This window comes from Equus asinus, chromosome 5 (assembly GCF_041296235.1).
Source record: "Equus asinus isolate D_3611 breed Donkey chromosome 5, EquAss-T2T_v2, whole genome shotgun sequence".
NCBI classification, from domain to species: Eukaryota; Metazoa; Chordata; class Mammalia; order Perissodactyla; family Equidae; genus Equus; species Equus asinus.
Window position 1 is genome coordinate 92,272,710 of NC_091794.1, and position 16,983 is coordinate 92,289,692.

Here is a 16,983-nt window from a genome sequence, read left to right on the forward strand (position 1 = left end):
AACATCAGAAACACAAGAATCTACTTTATCTTTCAATGACAACTCTGTGGCCTCTTGCAAGTGCCTGCTACTCATGAGTGCTCTAGGCCAGTCAATGCAAGAACGACAGACGGCAGACCAAATCTAACACAGGAGAATGTGACAAAATATTTTGTTCACAGTTGTGTAAAAGTATCATTATACATGTCTATTCACACCTCCTCTCAAAGAATTAATTCAACTCTGCCTGGCGTCACAGAAACATAGCCCATGCTTTCACCATGTGTTATTTTGCCACTTGCATTTGGTCTTAATCCAATACTACTAATATTGCAAGCCAACGATTTATGTCTTCAGCATTCCTGCCCTGGCAATCTGTACTGCATGTGGAAAAGTAGGTATGAGTGTGGAAACCGGCGGATAGAAACAGGCAAAAAAAATTTCATCATCTGTAAAACATGGAAATATTAACTCTAAAGGATAGTTGGGGAAGGCACACTCAACAGATATAAAAATACTTTACAAACCCTAAATATTAATAACTTTTAATGTCATACCTAAGTCCTTGTATTTCTTATGTTATGGGTTAATATTATTTCAAGAGTATGTTGGGCAAAATTAATTATGCACACATTGACATGTAATTCAAGTGAAAGATGTCACCTGGGAGCTGTGGAGAGAGGCAAATGTCTTTCCTTTTCTCAATAAGAAGACAACAAACTATGGATCACAACAGAGAATCATGGTAGTGACCGTGGTGGTTGTTTTTTTAAACAGCTTTATTGAGATATAATTCACCTACTACACAATTCAACGACTTAGAGTGTATAATTCAATGCTTTTGAGTATATTCGCAGTGCTGGGGGTAGTGATTACTTTTTAAGATGTTTTGGCTCTTCAGTTTTATGAATCCATTTGTTAGCTGTTACAAGATTTGGGCACATATACAGAGAATACTCAACTTGAAAAATTCGATTATTTCCCATTTCTGAAGGTCTAGACAAAGAAAAGTGCTGGCTGTGATACTCTTATGGACCCATTAACTCCAGGATTATATTGCTCTTGTCTGAAAACAACAGAATCTTAGTTATATAGTAGAGCAGTAAAGAGTAAAACTCAAAACCATCATATTGAGTAAAAGGAGACAAATTCTAGTTCAAGGTCTTTTACTTGGCAGCACAATTTCTGCTAGTGTGGTACAGATACAATAGGTATGTGATAGATCAGTGGTTCCATTATCAGAGGGCCCACACGAATCATCTGTGGGTACTGAAAACAAACCAACCAACCCAGCTGACGCTCGGGTCCACCACAGACAGACGAGGTCTCTAAGAGGGAGTCTTGGGCATCTGTTTTGTTTTAAAGCTCCAGAGATGATACGGAAGCATTCCCCTGGCAAAAACCACTGCAACTGCTACTCACCGAATAGAGGAACTGCCTGGTTGTGTGAATCTAGCAAGTTACATCATTTTTTTGGCGCCCCAGTTTCCTCACTAGTAAAACAAGAATTTCTAAATGCTTCTTGGTCACTAGGTTGTTGGTACTAAATAGGAATATACGGAAATGGTTTGAAAAGCAAAAAGTGCAACAAAAATAAAAGCTGAAAAATCCTTCTCATTATTATTAGCTATCCTTGTGACTTGCCACTTTATTGTATAAACTGGGATCTGAACCAGTTTTAGTTCCTCAGCTGGTAAAGCAGATGCTCTGAGCACCAGATATAACAGAAGAGAAAGAGAATGTTCATTTGCATCATTAAAGTGAGGCCCCTTATAAAGCAATTCTTGCAAAAGTTTCCCTAATACACTATCTCTAGCTTACAGCCTTATATTAATTTTTAAAAGGGGGGGGCTTAATAAGGAAAAGACTCTTTATTAAGAAGAATGGAGGGGCCGGCCTTGTGGCATAGGGGTTAAGTTCAGTGCGCTCCACTTCAGCAGCCCAGGTTCATGGGTTCGTGGGTTCATAGCCCAGGTGTGGACCTACACCACTCATCAGCCATGCTGTGGTGGCATCCCACATACAAAGTAGAGGAAGACTCCCACACATGTTAGCTCAGGGCTAATCTTCTTCAAGCAAAAAGAGAGCAAGATTGGCAACAGATCTTAGTTCAGGGTGAATCTTCCTCAGCAAAAAAAAAAAAAAAAGAAGAAGAAGAAGAAGAAGAATGGAGAAATACCTAGGAAAAGAAGAGAAAAAGTTTCCATAGACATGTTTACAATTCTTATACTGAGAATATAACAGAGAAAAAGAAGACATTTGAAAACAGAACTATAAAAAAATTTATCCTACAAAAAATTTATCCTACTCAGTTTGCATGCAATGCAGATACTTAAAAGATAATATATGTAAAATGTTTAGAACAGTGCCTGGAACATACTAACTACTCAATGAATATTGACTATTAATACTTTTATTCACCCTCTTCTGCAAAAAAAGAAGTCATCATGGAGAAGAGTAAAAACCACGGGTCTGAGAGAACAGTCCTAGATTCTCCTTCCACTTCTGTCGCTGACTAACAATGTGACCTTACGCAAGTCACTTAAATTCTAAGGTCATGTTGTAAGAAATAAATCAATTACCAATGGGTATCCATTTCAAGATATTAGAAAAAGAACAGTTCAATAAAAGCATAAAGAAAATAATAAAGATATTAGCTGGTTTAAATTTAAAAATATACAATAGGGAAAAACAACAAAACCAAAAGTTGGTTCTTTGAAAAGATTGATAAGATTAATAAACGTGTAGCAAGACTGCCCAAGAAAAAAAGCGGCACAACTTACCAATATAGGAACACAAATGGGGAAATTGCTATAGATCTTATAGATGTTAAAAAGATACCCAACTTTATGTCAATAAAGCTGAAAATTTACATGGAATGGATATTTCCTAGAAAAACACAATTACCAAAACTGAAACAAGAACTAGAACATGTTAATACTCCTTTATCCAACAAAGGCATTGAATCTGTAAGTAAAGAACCCTCCCACAAAGAGATCTCTAGGACCATATGGTTTTATTGGCGAATTCTTCCAAACATTAAGAGGAAATAATACCAATCTTATGCACTCTTCCCGAGGGCAGAGAAAGAGGAAATCCTTCTCAACTTATTTTATGAGGCCAGCATATACTTGATACCAAAACCTGACCACAGCATTACAAGAAAGGAAAATTACAGGCCTCTCTCTCCTATGGAAATAGTTGTAAAAATCCTATGATATAATAAGAAGGACATATTATGATCAAAGTGAGTTTATTCGAAAAATGCAGTTGGTTTAACAACTGAAAGTCAATCTACTTCTATACAACTAGGTGGCTGGAATAAAATACTTTCAGCTTTTTCCCAGGTCCTGTGACACTAATGGTGATGCCGCTAAAGCCCTTCTTCCTCTAGAGTTGTCTTAGATGCTTCAGCTCTGGAATCTCAAGCATTCCTACAGCATTTTGAAGAGAAATTTTGGAGATTTCCCCTCCTAGGAACATGGTCAATAGGCAGAGACATCAAGATTTTTAGAAGTCTTGAACTGGGAGGTTTCTACAGCTAGAAGAATAGAGACTGTCAAGATGTGATTTCTGTAAGTAATGTAAGTGTCTCTATAAATAAAGCTTTCTCATTTGTTCAAGGTACCAAAGCTCGTTAACACTTGAATCTTTGGTTATTTTTGTTATTAGAAAGAAAGGATCTTGGGGCCAGCCCCGTGGTCGACTGGTTAAGTTCGTGCGCTCCGCTCTGATGGCCCAGGGTTCGGAGCCTGGGCGCAGACATGGCACCGCTCATCAGGCGATGTTGAGGCGGTGTCCCATGTGCCACAACTAGAAGGACCACAACTAAAAAAATATACAATTAAATACTGGGGGGATTTGGGGAGAAAAAGCAGAGGAAAAAAAAAAAGAAAGAAAGAAAGGCTCCATCAGGCATTGTACCTATATAATGATGAGATTCCATTTAGTGGAAAAAGCCACGGGATAGGGTATCAGACAGACCCAGGTTTTTGTCCTAGCTTTGCAACTTACTATCTGTGAGATCTTGAACAAGTCGCTTAAACTTTCCAATCTCGTTTCCTCACTGAAAAATGGGGATAAAAATAATAGCTGTCCGAGACTAAGGTAAACTGGAGGTAGGGTAACTCACTGGACGAGGAAGGAAACTCTTGATAGTGTTATATGAAGACGGCAGACATGAGGATTGAGCGGTCACACCTCAAACTTAACATGCCCAAAACAGAAGGCTTGATTTTCCATATCCCCAACTCGGCTCAATCAAGCCTAGGAATAAACTTTGTTTTCCTTTTCCTTACCATCTCCAACATTCAGTTTAGAGTAATTCTGTCAGCTCTACTTCCAAAATAGATCCCTGACCACTTTTCCTTGTTTTCATTGCCAATACTCAAGTCCAAGCTATCGTGATCTCTTACTCAGATCCCACAACAGACTTTCCCAAGCTGGTGCTTCACTCCCCATTCAGTGGAGCAGTCACCCAGCAGCCAGGGTGATCTTTTAAAGACGGAAACCAGATTATATCACATCCTCTAATACCTTCCCCTGCAATTAAAATAAAATCTAAACTCTTTACTGTGGCCTACAAGGCCTTACACAACCTGGCCTCTGCCCGCTTCTCTGACTTCACTTATTTTTTACTCTTCTCCCCTTTATTCACTAGGACCTAGACTTGTGCTGTCCCGTATGGAAGCTATTAGCCACATGTGGCTATTTAAAGTAAAATTAAAATTTAGTTCCTCAGTTATATAACCACATTTCAAGTTCATAATGGCCACACGTGGCTACTGACTACCAAACTGGACATCACAAAATAGAAGATTTCCATCAGCACAGAAAGTTCTATGGGACGGCATTGACTAGACACATGCCAAGCTCATTCCTACTTGTAGGTCTTTGCACTTGCTATTCCCTCTTTGAAAATGCTCTTCCTCCAGCTTTTGGGATGGCTGGGACTTTCTCATAATTCAGATCTCAGTTCAAATAAAGCTCCTCAAAGGAACCTTCTAAATTTAGGCTGGACCACTCAATCTGAAAGAGCTCCCCAATCTCCACCATCCCCAGACACTCTCTATCCCGTTACTCTGTTGTATGTTCTTCACAGCACTTACCACTATCTGAAATTGTTTTGTTTTGTTTTCTGTTTCCACCCATAGACTGTAAGCCCTGTGACGGCAGGGACCATGGTGGTATGTTCAGGGCTGTATCTCCAGTGACTAGAACAACACCCGACACAAAGCAAGTGTCAAATAAATTGCTGAACCAAATAATAAGTGAGTAAGTCTCTGAAAGAACATGAGTTTTGGAGTTAAACCAACCTGTACTCCAATCCACTTACCAGTTATCATATCTTAGGAAAAGTTATTTAGTCTCTGAGCCTAATTCCTAGTGTTGTCATGAAGACTAAATAAAACAAAAGTCTGCAATCTGCCTTGTACTGTTATTACGGAAACAGCCCCGTCTAACCCAGGACAGTAGAGACACACCAGAAAGAAAGCAGCACGACTCACAGTATGGAAGCACAAAAGCCCCACTGCTTCAATAATCCCTTTTCCAAGTGTGGTGGATCTATTTCTGACTCTTCCACTGAGCTAGGTATTTCTGACATACGCCCTTGTGACGCAACTAAACAAAATACGGCAGCATGGTTCTGGATGATACAAAACAAAGTAATAAGGCTGTAGTCAGAATATTAACAGTATCTTAATGATAGCTAATACTTTGGGGTCACTTATTAAGTACTAACTATTGTGCTAAACATCATCAACCTTGATCTAGTTACTGCTCTCTCTGAACCTCAGTTCTTCTTTCCTTAAGATGATTCCACTAAATTAGACAATTAGGAAGATCCATTTCATTTTAACACTCAGATTGTTTCATTTGGCTCTCTTATAGAAAAGCATACTTCCTTTATCTCTTTCTAAAGAGTTAGGATCACAAGAAATCAATATTCAATACAAACCTCCATCAAGGCTCCGGGATGCCCGTTTGCTTGCTGTACGCTCAAAGTGTGGGGCAGGCCTGTCAATCAGAGCACTAGCTTGCCTGGTTTGAGCCTGAGTTCGGCCACTGTATCGAAATTTGGATCCCAGTGCAAGAAATTTGCTTTTAGGAATGGTGTCTGTAGATGTCAGCCTAGGAGAAAAAATATATATAATAATCAGATATTATATATATTATTTCACTCTAACGAGACCATGAGATTAAAAACAAAGAACTAAAAAATGTTTCACAATTCTTATAGTTTCCTTATAGTTACTAAAGCAGATTTCCAGTCAAGTGATCATTATTTTAATTTATGTCATTTCTCAAAGCAACATGTATAATTTACATGACCTATATTAATATCTTACATCTCTATAGATAGGGTCTTATGGTTTTCAAAATGCTTTTATAGCACTGTAATATTTTCACTACATCCCTGTGATATTTCCACCATTTTATAGATACAGGACACTGAACCTCAAAAAAGAAGTTACTTGCTTAAGATCACATAACTGTTAAGAGGCTGGGCAGTAACAGAGTCCAAGCCCAGAGTTCTTTTCCTCTCTACTAAAATAATAATTTTGTCAAATGCACTCCAACTCAATTAAGGCCTGGGAACCTATTTAATGGGTTATTTGGTGTATTTTCAACTCAGTTAGGGACCCCATCTTCTTTCTATGCAGTACCCTGTACTCCCTTTTGTCACAGCATTGACTACACTGAATTGAAACTATTTATGCGCTGGTCTCTACTACAAGACTCTCTAAGGGTAAAGGATAAAGACTATGACTTATTCATCTTTGTGTTTCTGCTTCTGGCACAGCGCCTGGCATGAATTTGGCACTCAATAAACGTTTGCTGAATAAATACATAAATTGCTACATCAAACGCTACCAAAAAGAGAGCATTTTTCCCTCTGGGATGGTTTATTTTAATTCAGCAAATATTTACTTTCTTTTATGTAATGAAGTATTACATGTTAATATATCCTCTTATTTTGATGCAATGGATTTAAATATGCTATGCTACAAGGAAATACATTGGCTGTAGGTGAAATCTATACCATAGAGATTAAATACTCAAAAAAACTCTTTTTCACTCTTCCTTACCCATTTTTAAAACCTGATTTTCTTGGTTTAATTTTAAGGAAGAGGATGATGAAAGCATAAAAAATTATCTTAATGCCAATAATTAAGATTCTTTAATTGAGTATAAAGTGTACCCTCATGTTTTATTTTGAAATAAGAATTGAAATGCTATCTTCCCTGACACGTCTTCCTGTTCACTGTGCTATAGTGCTAAGTATGACACGAAAATACGAATAGAAGGAAAAGATACTATGGTTCTCTCTCTTGAGAGCCACTCATAACGAGTCAAGTTTATTTATGAATGACATGACATGAGGTCTGGGATTTGCTTCAAAATAAACTAGGAAGTAGTGGGAAGGAGTGGGTGGGGATACAGATGAAACAAGATTGGCCTTGGGGTGATAATTATTGAAGCTGGGTGATAGGTACAAGGGGGATTCATCATACTAGTCTTTACTGTTGCTATGTATGCAATTTTCTATAATAAATACATTGTCTTTTTTTTTGAGGAAGATTAGCCCTGAACTAACATCGGCTGCCAATCCTCCTCTTTTTGCTGAGGAAGACTGGCCCTGAGCTAACATCCGTGCCCATCTTCCTCTACTTTATATGTGGGACGCCTGCCACAGCATGGCTTGCTAAGCGGTGCCATGTCCGCACCCGAGATCAGAACTGGCGAATCCCGGGCCGTGGAAGCTGAACATGTGACCTTAACCACTGTGCCACCCATAAAGACATTTTCTTAAAAAGGCAAGTCAACAATAACTAGCTGGCTCTCCTTTTAATATAAGTAATCACTTATCTAAGGTCTGTCTTCTCTGTGAGACTGTACAGGGATTAGAACTATCTTGGGGTAGAGTCCCAAAGCCTAGTACAGTGCCTACACAAAGAGTGAGAACACAGAAAATGCTTGGTAAGTGAATACAAGGGGTTAATAAGGTGGCCTTCTGAAAGGCAGAGGAAATGAAACTTTCTTTTGTTTTCTGATCATCTGATACAACTGGGCATCAAAAATGGTCCTCTGTGCTCCCCTTCTGGGGTTGATCAGAGCCACGATGACAACCAGCTTCATATCTTTAACTTCCAGCATAAAAGCCCCAGAGAAAGTTGCTAAGCACTGCTTAGCGAAATTCCACGTGGAGGTAAGTCAGGGATCCCCCTCCTTGTAGGACTGATTTTAGCTCCAGGTAGGGCAATCACAGAGCCCCTAGGAAACACAGGTTCCTATTCCTCCTGCCTCTCTTCCTTCTACCGTACACAGAAAGGTGCTCTGGGAATGTTGAGGCACGTTTTTCAACCCAAAAGAGGAGAACCAGATTCACTGTGTCTTGCTTAAGATGATCTCACCTGAGCTAAATAAAAGACTGTCAGCCATACAAAGAAGAGAACTTCAATAACAGCCTTAAAATAGAAACATGCATAACTAATTTGTCCTTGAAAAATACTTAAGTGAGAACAATACCTGAAAAATGTGTGATGCTCTACACAGACTTTCCATAATTTCTTAGCTGCTCGGTAACTGGGAAGTTTGAATCCGATGGTACTTTCATACTGTTCTTGCTATAAAAACACAAATAAACATGGGACGTGAAGTATTATTCAACTACAGTGATACAGTACCACCGAAATATGGTGCTATAGAAGGAGCCATTGTGAATAAAAAGAATGTTACTAGTTTAAGCACATAAAATATCATTTGAAATTTCTTCCCACTTATCAAAAGAAATTTACTCACTGAAGATGGCTTTTTCCACGACAAGGAAGCCAGGGAATGCATCTTATATTATTTATGTGTCTTATTTTATTCAGAAACACACACACACTGTACATTTTTCTGAGCCACAATTAAGTCACCTTTTGATTGTCCAGACACTTCTCTTCCTTAGCCACTCTCTGCATTTGCGACACTAGACTACTCAGTGATCAGGGAATGGGATAGCAGACGATTCTTCCCACCAATCAATATTATTATGCAATCATTTTTAGTATTAGGAACTAAAGGTTTGGGCTCAAACCAGATTCTTGAATTATTAAATGTATTTTCATTTTTTTCTTTGATTGATCACTAACTTATCTATATACGTCTTTGACTGAAGCAAACTACATCCTGCCAGGGCTGCTGGGAACACCGTGCTGCCAGTCTCTTGCCTCTCTGTTTCTGTCTTACGTACATTTTATAAGACGGAAAGGAAACTGTCATTTATTTCTAGTGCCTATTATTGCCAATAATACTATGATTGACAGTTATCATCTATATTTTTTACAGATGAAGAAACTGAGGTCAGAGAAGTTAAGTGCTCAGTCTCACAGCTATTAAGTGGCAGAACCAGAATTTCAGTTTCCACTACATCATGCTACTTCTAAATCATCTGCCGTAGTCAGAAAACTACACACCTCAAAATCCTGTTATTCCTGACTGCTTTTTTAAATAGGAATTCTGCATTTTTAGTATATATTATATAGCTGACATTTAAAGAAACCAAGGACTCCCCATTATCATATTTATTAATATTTGCATATATATATTTCTTTTTGGCCTTCCTACATTAAAACGTAAGATTGTTGAGTGATGGCCTCTTTTCTTCACTGTTATATTCCTAGCCCCTAGAATGGTGCCCTGCACAGAGAAAGCCCTCAATAAACATTTGTTGGCTGAATGACTCTTGGATTTGAAACTCTGAGGGAAGACCGATTGCTCTGAGCTCGGCACAGGTAAATAAATAAATGCTTCATTGATAATCCTTATCCAAGATTTTTAAGGCTGCACATCCAGTATTTGCATGCTCAGATAACAAGCCATTTTTCACCAGCAGATGGTGATATATACACAAAAAAGCCACTTCCCTTTAGCGTGGTGCTTTCTTATTCAGAGCTTTCACAGCTGTCATCTCATTTAATCTTCAAATCAGTGATGACAGAGGAGGTGTTACCTCACTCGAATGATAAGGAAGCTGAGCTTAGATTTGTCCAGACTCTTCTGCTTAGTAGATGGCAGAGTAGGTGCTAGAATACTTTTTTTTAAAAATTTAATTCCTATTTAATTTTACACTGTGCCATAACGGCTCTTTAATATACCAGTTAAATTTGGCTAGCATTAGTACATCCTGAAACTTGACCACCAACTAATCACTGAGTTATCTGGTACAAAGTTGAACATCCAACCTTATTAAAATCTAGAAGTTGACCTTAGGACACATTCTCAGTAACTACTAGAAGTTACACATACAAATAAATTTTAATTATATTAGGTAAAAAATTGGTGGTGCAAAACATGAGTAATCCAACCCCACAATTTAAAAATCTTGTGCTATTTAATTTAAAAATATTTTTCCATCAAGATTTTACCTGAAGTCAATAAGAACAAGTTTATCAATCCAATTTTCACTTTTGGTCATTATATTTTTACTTACCTAAAAAAAATGTCCAGAAGACCAGTAGTAAGGAATAGAAGAAGCAATCACAAGACTGATTCATTTAGAAAACAGAACTATCAGCTCCTGAATAATTAGCTACAGAGAGACCTCTTAGATGATTAACAAGGAAACAGAAAGGAAGAGATGTTTTAGAAATGGTCTGTATTTGATCCAGGGGGAAAGAAACTCAATCCTGTACCTCTCCAGGCCGAATCTTGATGAAAAAGCTGCTACGTTTGTAAGAAATCTTCAGCACTTTGGGCCAAGGAAAGCGGTTAATTCTCAGCTTATCTTTGTAAACCAGAAGGCCACTAGAGCAGACACCCAGGATGATATCCACCCCCTCCAAGTCCTGAAAAAGGAAAGTGTTAGCATTTCAGTCTTGAACAAAGTACTCACCACACTGTCAACTATTATTACATAATCTGAAGATATCAACAGCCAAAAAGAACTTACAGAACACACAATGAAAAATAAAGCTTACCCTAACAATTATAACCCACGGGACTATTCAGTCTACGTAAAAATGTTCTTACTACACAACATTTAAAAAAAATCAATGCTATTACCTATCACGAATGTCTTAAAAACGTCCAAATCAGACTCAGTAATTCTATTTCTGTAATCTATTCCAAGGAAACAATTCAAATCTCAGAAAAAGCTTTATACGTGAAAATGTTCCGAGTGCTATAAGAGTGAAAAACTGGATATAACCTAAGTATCTAAGCGTTAGCATTAAATCTTTGTCCATTCATATGGTGAAATACAATGTGACCATTAAAATAGTTATAAAGAATTTGGGAGATAAATGGGAAAATAATTGTGTTGTAATATTAAATAAAATAAAGCAGGATAAAATTGCATATACAACTTAATCCCAGCAATATAAAAAATACATAAAAGATGAGTATACCAAAATGTTAATAATGGCATTCTTTAGGTGGCATAATTATGAGCAATTTTGTTTTGGTGAGGAAGATTGTTGCCAAGTTAACATCTGTTGCTAACTTCCTCTTTTTGCTTGAGGAAGATTGTTGCTGAGCTAACATCTGTGCCAATCTTCCTCTATTTTGTATGTGGGACGCTGCCACATCATGGCCTGATGAGTGGTATGTAGGTCCGTGCCCAGGATCCAAACCCACAAACACCAGGGCACCAAAGCAGAGTGCACAAACTTAACCACTATACCACCAGGCCAGCCCCAAGTAATTCTTCATTTTAGTTTTCTACATTTTCAAATTATAATAAACATGTATTATCTTTTTTAAAAAAATTTAAATATCACAAAACTAATATATATGTAAAAAATTCCAACAATACAGCAAGGATATAAAAAAAAGAGTAAAATTCTTTCTCCTCCCCCCACACTTCTTAACAGTAACCAGTAATAATTTGATAATTTCTAGATTATCCTATTTTCTAGGCACATACAAATATGTGTGGATAATATCCATATATATATATATATATATATATATATATATATATATCACCTTTATAATCAGGAAAACAACTAGAAAAAAACTGCAATTCAGTCCTTGTGGGTGGAAACTGCATCTTAATCATTTCTATATCACCCCAAATACCATCTATTATCAACAACATGCTCTGTAAGTGCTTACATTGAGTTTGTTACCTACTCATATTATTATTGATAACTTATTATGGCAAATATCAGTAAATCCTTTGCCTCTGATTTACAAAAATCTTGATTTATGTAGCTTGATAAATTAAAGAATTTCAAGGTATTTTAGCAACAACATACATTAGGCTTAAACCTGTAACCATTACTATCAATCACTTCATTATGAGTGACTCTGAGGGAATATCTGCTTTTCTCTTGTCCAAGAAACACGGACATCCACATATCTAACCCACTGAAGGCACCAACCGCTATAAGGAGCAATACAACCGCTACCACCACCGCCACCCCTTGAAGCCACTATAAAACGTCGCCGGGCTTGTACCTCATCTATCTTTACCACAGTCCTCCTAAAACTGAGCCTCTGCATCCTCTGAAAAGGCTTTCCTTAATAATCCAAAGAGAGACACTAATCTACTTTTACCGTGCCCATCTGTATATGAAAATTCTAGGGTAAACATTCATGTTCTCATTTTGGTCTCCAGTTCCGAAATACTCACACCTATCACTATCATAACCAGCAAACAATTACTACGGCAGCTCTGGTTTTATGTTTAAGTCAGCAGACCTTATGACTTCCTGGAGGCCAGGGCTTAGGGCTCTGTATACTACCAAATGTACACGCACAATTATAATTCTTGTTTTTCTATAATAAAGTGGTCATCCCTCCAAAATTCATGATAAGTATAGAATTTGACTCTATTCCTGTATAAACTCTGTATGAGAGAATCTCAGATTCTTATAATTACTGATGTTAAGTATATTAAATTACAAATATCCCCAAATCAAGAAGGAATAGTAAGATAAAATAAAGCCATGTTTACATGCCTCTTTATTAAAGAAATTTTAAAAATTAAATATATAACATTAACCATCTATGTCTATAATTCAAGGAGAACAAGTCTCACCTGAGTTAATCTCTACAGATGACTATTTACTCAGATAAGTAATCAAAACTCAGTTCAATGCTTCTAGACTACTACTTTTCCCAAAATGAGTACAGAGAAACATATTAGTGCCTATATGTGTTATGTACAAGCACAACAGAGAAATAATTACATACAGCTCCAATTCAGTGACTGCACAATTGAGAATTTCCCAGAAGATGCCCTCTTGAGTTCTTAAAGCCTATGGGTACAGTTACATCGCTCTCTTAATTATATGTTTTGGAGAAACAATTTGCTTTACAACATTTGAGAAAGGAACACGCTGCCTGACTTCTTCATTCATTCCTGATAATTACTGAATCGACACCAGCCTCCAGCAGAAATAGAGAAGCAAGACCTAACAATTTCAGTTCTGGAAATACACCCGATCTGATCTTCCTACCATCTACTTTAGAGATTCATAGAAATTACAGTACTCAGCCCAAAACAATCCAGAGCAACATCTTAAGAAAAACCACTAACATACAATGAAATTTTATCAGAATTAATAGAGTCTAGATAGAGAAGAAACTTCAGATATCAGGTATTCAGGTTGGGAAAAGTCTGAAAGGTCATTTAAGTCCTATCACCCACAAGATGTTTGAATGTCCTTTTCTAAATTCCTACCAAGTGATTATTTTGCCTGTCCTAGAATACCTCCAGCAGAGAGCTCACCGCCTTCTCAGGTAGCCCGTCTCATCTTTGAATAGCTCTGACTATTAGACAACTTGTTGAATTGAGCTGAACAGTATTTCCCTCCACTTTCCATTTTATTGACTCTAGTTTTATATCTTGGAGACATAGTAAAATCTCCGCTTCACATACCAATCCTTTAAATACACGAAGACAGATACTATGTTTTCCCTAAACTGTCTCTTCAGTGGGCTAAGTATCTCTGCTCCTTTGCCTGTTTCTCATGGGACGTGGTTTTGACGCCCCTCATCATGCGTCCTAGTTAAGTTCCTCTAAGTGAACCTCAGATCATCCCCTGAACCCCTTCCCTCACAAACTCCTCAACCTCCCCAGCCATTTCAGCAGCTGAAGATGAGAGAAGTCAAGCAACTTCCCTTAAGCATTCATTCTATTAGGTGGTATTAAGCAGAACTAGGATTAAAACTCAAATTTCCAATTCCCTAACCCAGTGGTTCCCAAATGAGCCACTGCGTTTGATCCCGTGTGCATTAGAATCACCCAGAGAGCCTGTTACAACAGATGGCTGGGCTCCACCCACAGAGTTCCTGACTCTGTAAGTCTGGGATGGGGCCTGAAATGCGCATTTCTAACAAGTTCCTAGATGATGCTAAAGGCTGGTTCAGACACCACACTTTGAGAAGCACTACTTTAGGCCAATGGTTCTCAGATTCAAGCATGAATGAGAATCATCTGGGATGTTCATTAAATCTTGAGATTTACTCTCGCCTCCAAAGTAATTCAGTAAATCTGGGAGGAGCCTGGGAATCTGCATATTTAATAAACACCCAGGTGATTCCAATGCAGGTGATGTGGCTGTGAAACATGCCTTGCTGCCACTCTATACTTTCAAAAGTACCTGCATTTTAGGAAAATATCAGTTCTTTCACTCTAGGTGCTATATCTTTTGATTCTTACAGTGGCTTGGATGTGAAACTTCATTCTGATGGCAGAATTGCAAAGGGACAATTCAATTTATACACTGGATCCTCTTGATTGCGTCAATTGATCAACTTAAAATTCTTTTTTTCTCTTTAAAGATTTTTTATTTTTCCTTTTTCTCCCCAAAGCCCCCCAGTACATAGTTGTATATTTTTAGTTGTGGGTCCTTCTAGTTGCGGCATGTGGGACATCGCCTCAGCATGGCCTGATGAGCAGTGCCAAGTCCATGCCCAGCATCCGAACCAGCGAAACCCTGTGCCTCCCAAGCAGAGCGTGCCAACTTAACCACTCGGCCACAGGGCTGGTCTCTCTTTTTTTCTTTTTAAATTGGAGCAGGCAAACTGTAAATTCTTTCCCAGTTCTTTCACTTTATATTTCTTTGTCCCTACATGAGCCTTACATGCTCAGTCTTTTTTTTTTTTTTTAGAAAGAGTGGCCTTGAGCTAACATATGTTGCTAATCTTCCTCTTACCCCTCAACCGCCCCACGAAACCCCAGTACATAGTTGTATATACTAGTTGTACATCCTTGTAGTTCTTCTATGTGGGATGCTGCCTCAGCATGGCTTAATGAGTGGTATGTAGGTCTGCGCCCAGAATCCACATGGGTGAACCCCAGGCTGCTGAAGCAGAGCATGTGAACTTAACCACTAGAACACCGGGCCATCCCCAGACTTAAAATTCTAACAAGAGCTACTCTCTGTTTTGAATGTTTTATAATACCCCAGATAAAGGTTGATAATAAGTATTATATGACACAGGTTCCACACATGCTTATTAATAAAGGCCAAAGTTATCATTACCTTTGCTTTGTGAAGGTCAACGCCATACATAGACAACTTTTTGGCATTCTCAAGAAATTCCAGGTCGGCCTGAGCTGGAGTCATGGACCTTTGATAAAATGAAAATAAAAAACTCCTTCAGCGTCACAGTCTCAACATTTACAATAATAACATTTGTATATTAAAAGTACTTTATATAAACACATAAACATACATATACCAAAATGTATTTAGATCTATTTCATAGTCCTGAAAGTAGAATGTTACAAAGAACTCATCACTATCTGTGTCTAAATAACTGAAATACGCCTTAGAAAAGAGATTGGAGAAACAAGTCACCAAAAAGCTGTCCGAAGAAAGTTTTTAAAAAATCCCATCAGTTTCCTTAGAGCTGCCTCCTGCCGCCATCAGTTCTGCCCCTCCCACTCCCCAGCCTTTTTCTCCAACTCACATAAACTCCTCCCACTGATTCTTCTTGCCAACGAGGTGACCAGATTAAATCCTCTGGGGGCATGGTACAATTTACAATATCCCCTTAGCCGCCTTTTTCTCTCCATACCCCTGAATTGAGTTATTATGGAAATTAAACAGGAGGGCAGCTGAAGTTACTTAACTGGAGACTCTTAATGGGGGCAGGCTTGATGAAAAGAAAATCTCTGGTAACAGATGGTGTCCTGCCCACTGATCTAAATAAAATAAATTGGTTAATGGAAGCATGTAGATAATAGGGCTGCTTTCTCTGTTATTAAGATGTCTTCATTACTAGGCATATAATGAATTAGATTTGTTTGAAAACAACCAGTCTCATTGTCTAAACACTCACTGTGATGGTCTTTCCTTCTCCTTTATAACTTTCCTCTTTTGAAAAGTGCTCATGAACTGTTCTGTTAAGCTTTGAAAAAAAAGATATGACTCCTTGAGCTGCACTTATTCAGACCAATCCAATATAACTTCATAGTAACAATAATGCAGCCACACCCTCAAAGAAAATCCATGTAACTGCCTAGTTCCCGTGTAAGATTTTCCCGTAAGATTGCCTCAAGCTACACAAAGCAGCGGTGGCCTATTCACTTAACAGGAGGAAGTCTCTTGCAAACCCATCTGTCTTTACGCTCATTAAAAAGAACAAAGGGTTCCGTGGAACAACCACCAAAAACGAAAAAAAACATCTCAGGAGAGAGGCTGAAGATTTGTTAACAACTCAGTCTCCCTGAATAAACTTCTTTTCACAAGTGCTAAACCATTATAGCTGAGTTCTATTTATTAATGGATCTGAAATTGAACCCTAAAAAAAGAGAATGGAAAAATTAACACATATGCAAGTCTGCATACTCAAGTCATTAAAAACATCTCAGAAAAGTTCTGTAGTTTTTTTTCCCCATATAAGTTATACACTTTTCTAGTTAAGGTTACTCCCAGTTATTTTTTGTTTGTTGTTGTTATTATTATTGATGGCTGGAATTTTAGGATTTTGAAGCTGGAATGGAGCTTGAAGATTGCAGAGTCCAACACTCTCATTTCGCTGATGAAGAAACAGGTC

The 16,983-nt window shown here is 37.9% G+C and overlaps 1 protein-coding gene across 50 annotated transcripts in view; it reads right to left on the bottom strand.

The window, feature by feature from the left end:
* Window positions 1-16,983, bottom strand: part of EPB41 (erythrocyte membrane protein band 4.1) — a 175,743-nt gene that overhangs the window by 48,610 nt on the left and 110,150 nt on the right. For all 50 annotated transcript variants that reach the window (XM_070510564.1, XM_070510554.1, XM_070510577.1 and 47 more), the window contains exons 8-11: window positions 15,465-15,552; window positions 10,662-10,814; window positions 8,512-8,609; window positions 5,939-6,111 (exon numbers count right to left, since the gene is read on the bottom strand). In XM_070510564.1, coding sequence (XP_070366665.1) covers window positions 5,939-6,111; window positions 8,512-8,609; window positions 10,662-10,814; window positions 15,465-15,552 — 512 coding nt within the window. The remainder of the gene's footprint in view (window positions 1-5,938; window positions 6,112-8,511; window positions 8,610-10,661; window positions 10,815-15,464; window positions 15,553-16,983) is intronic.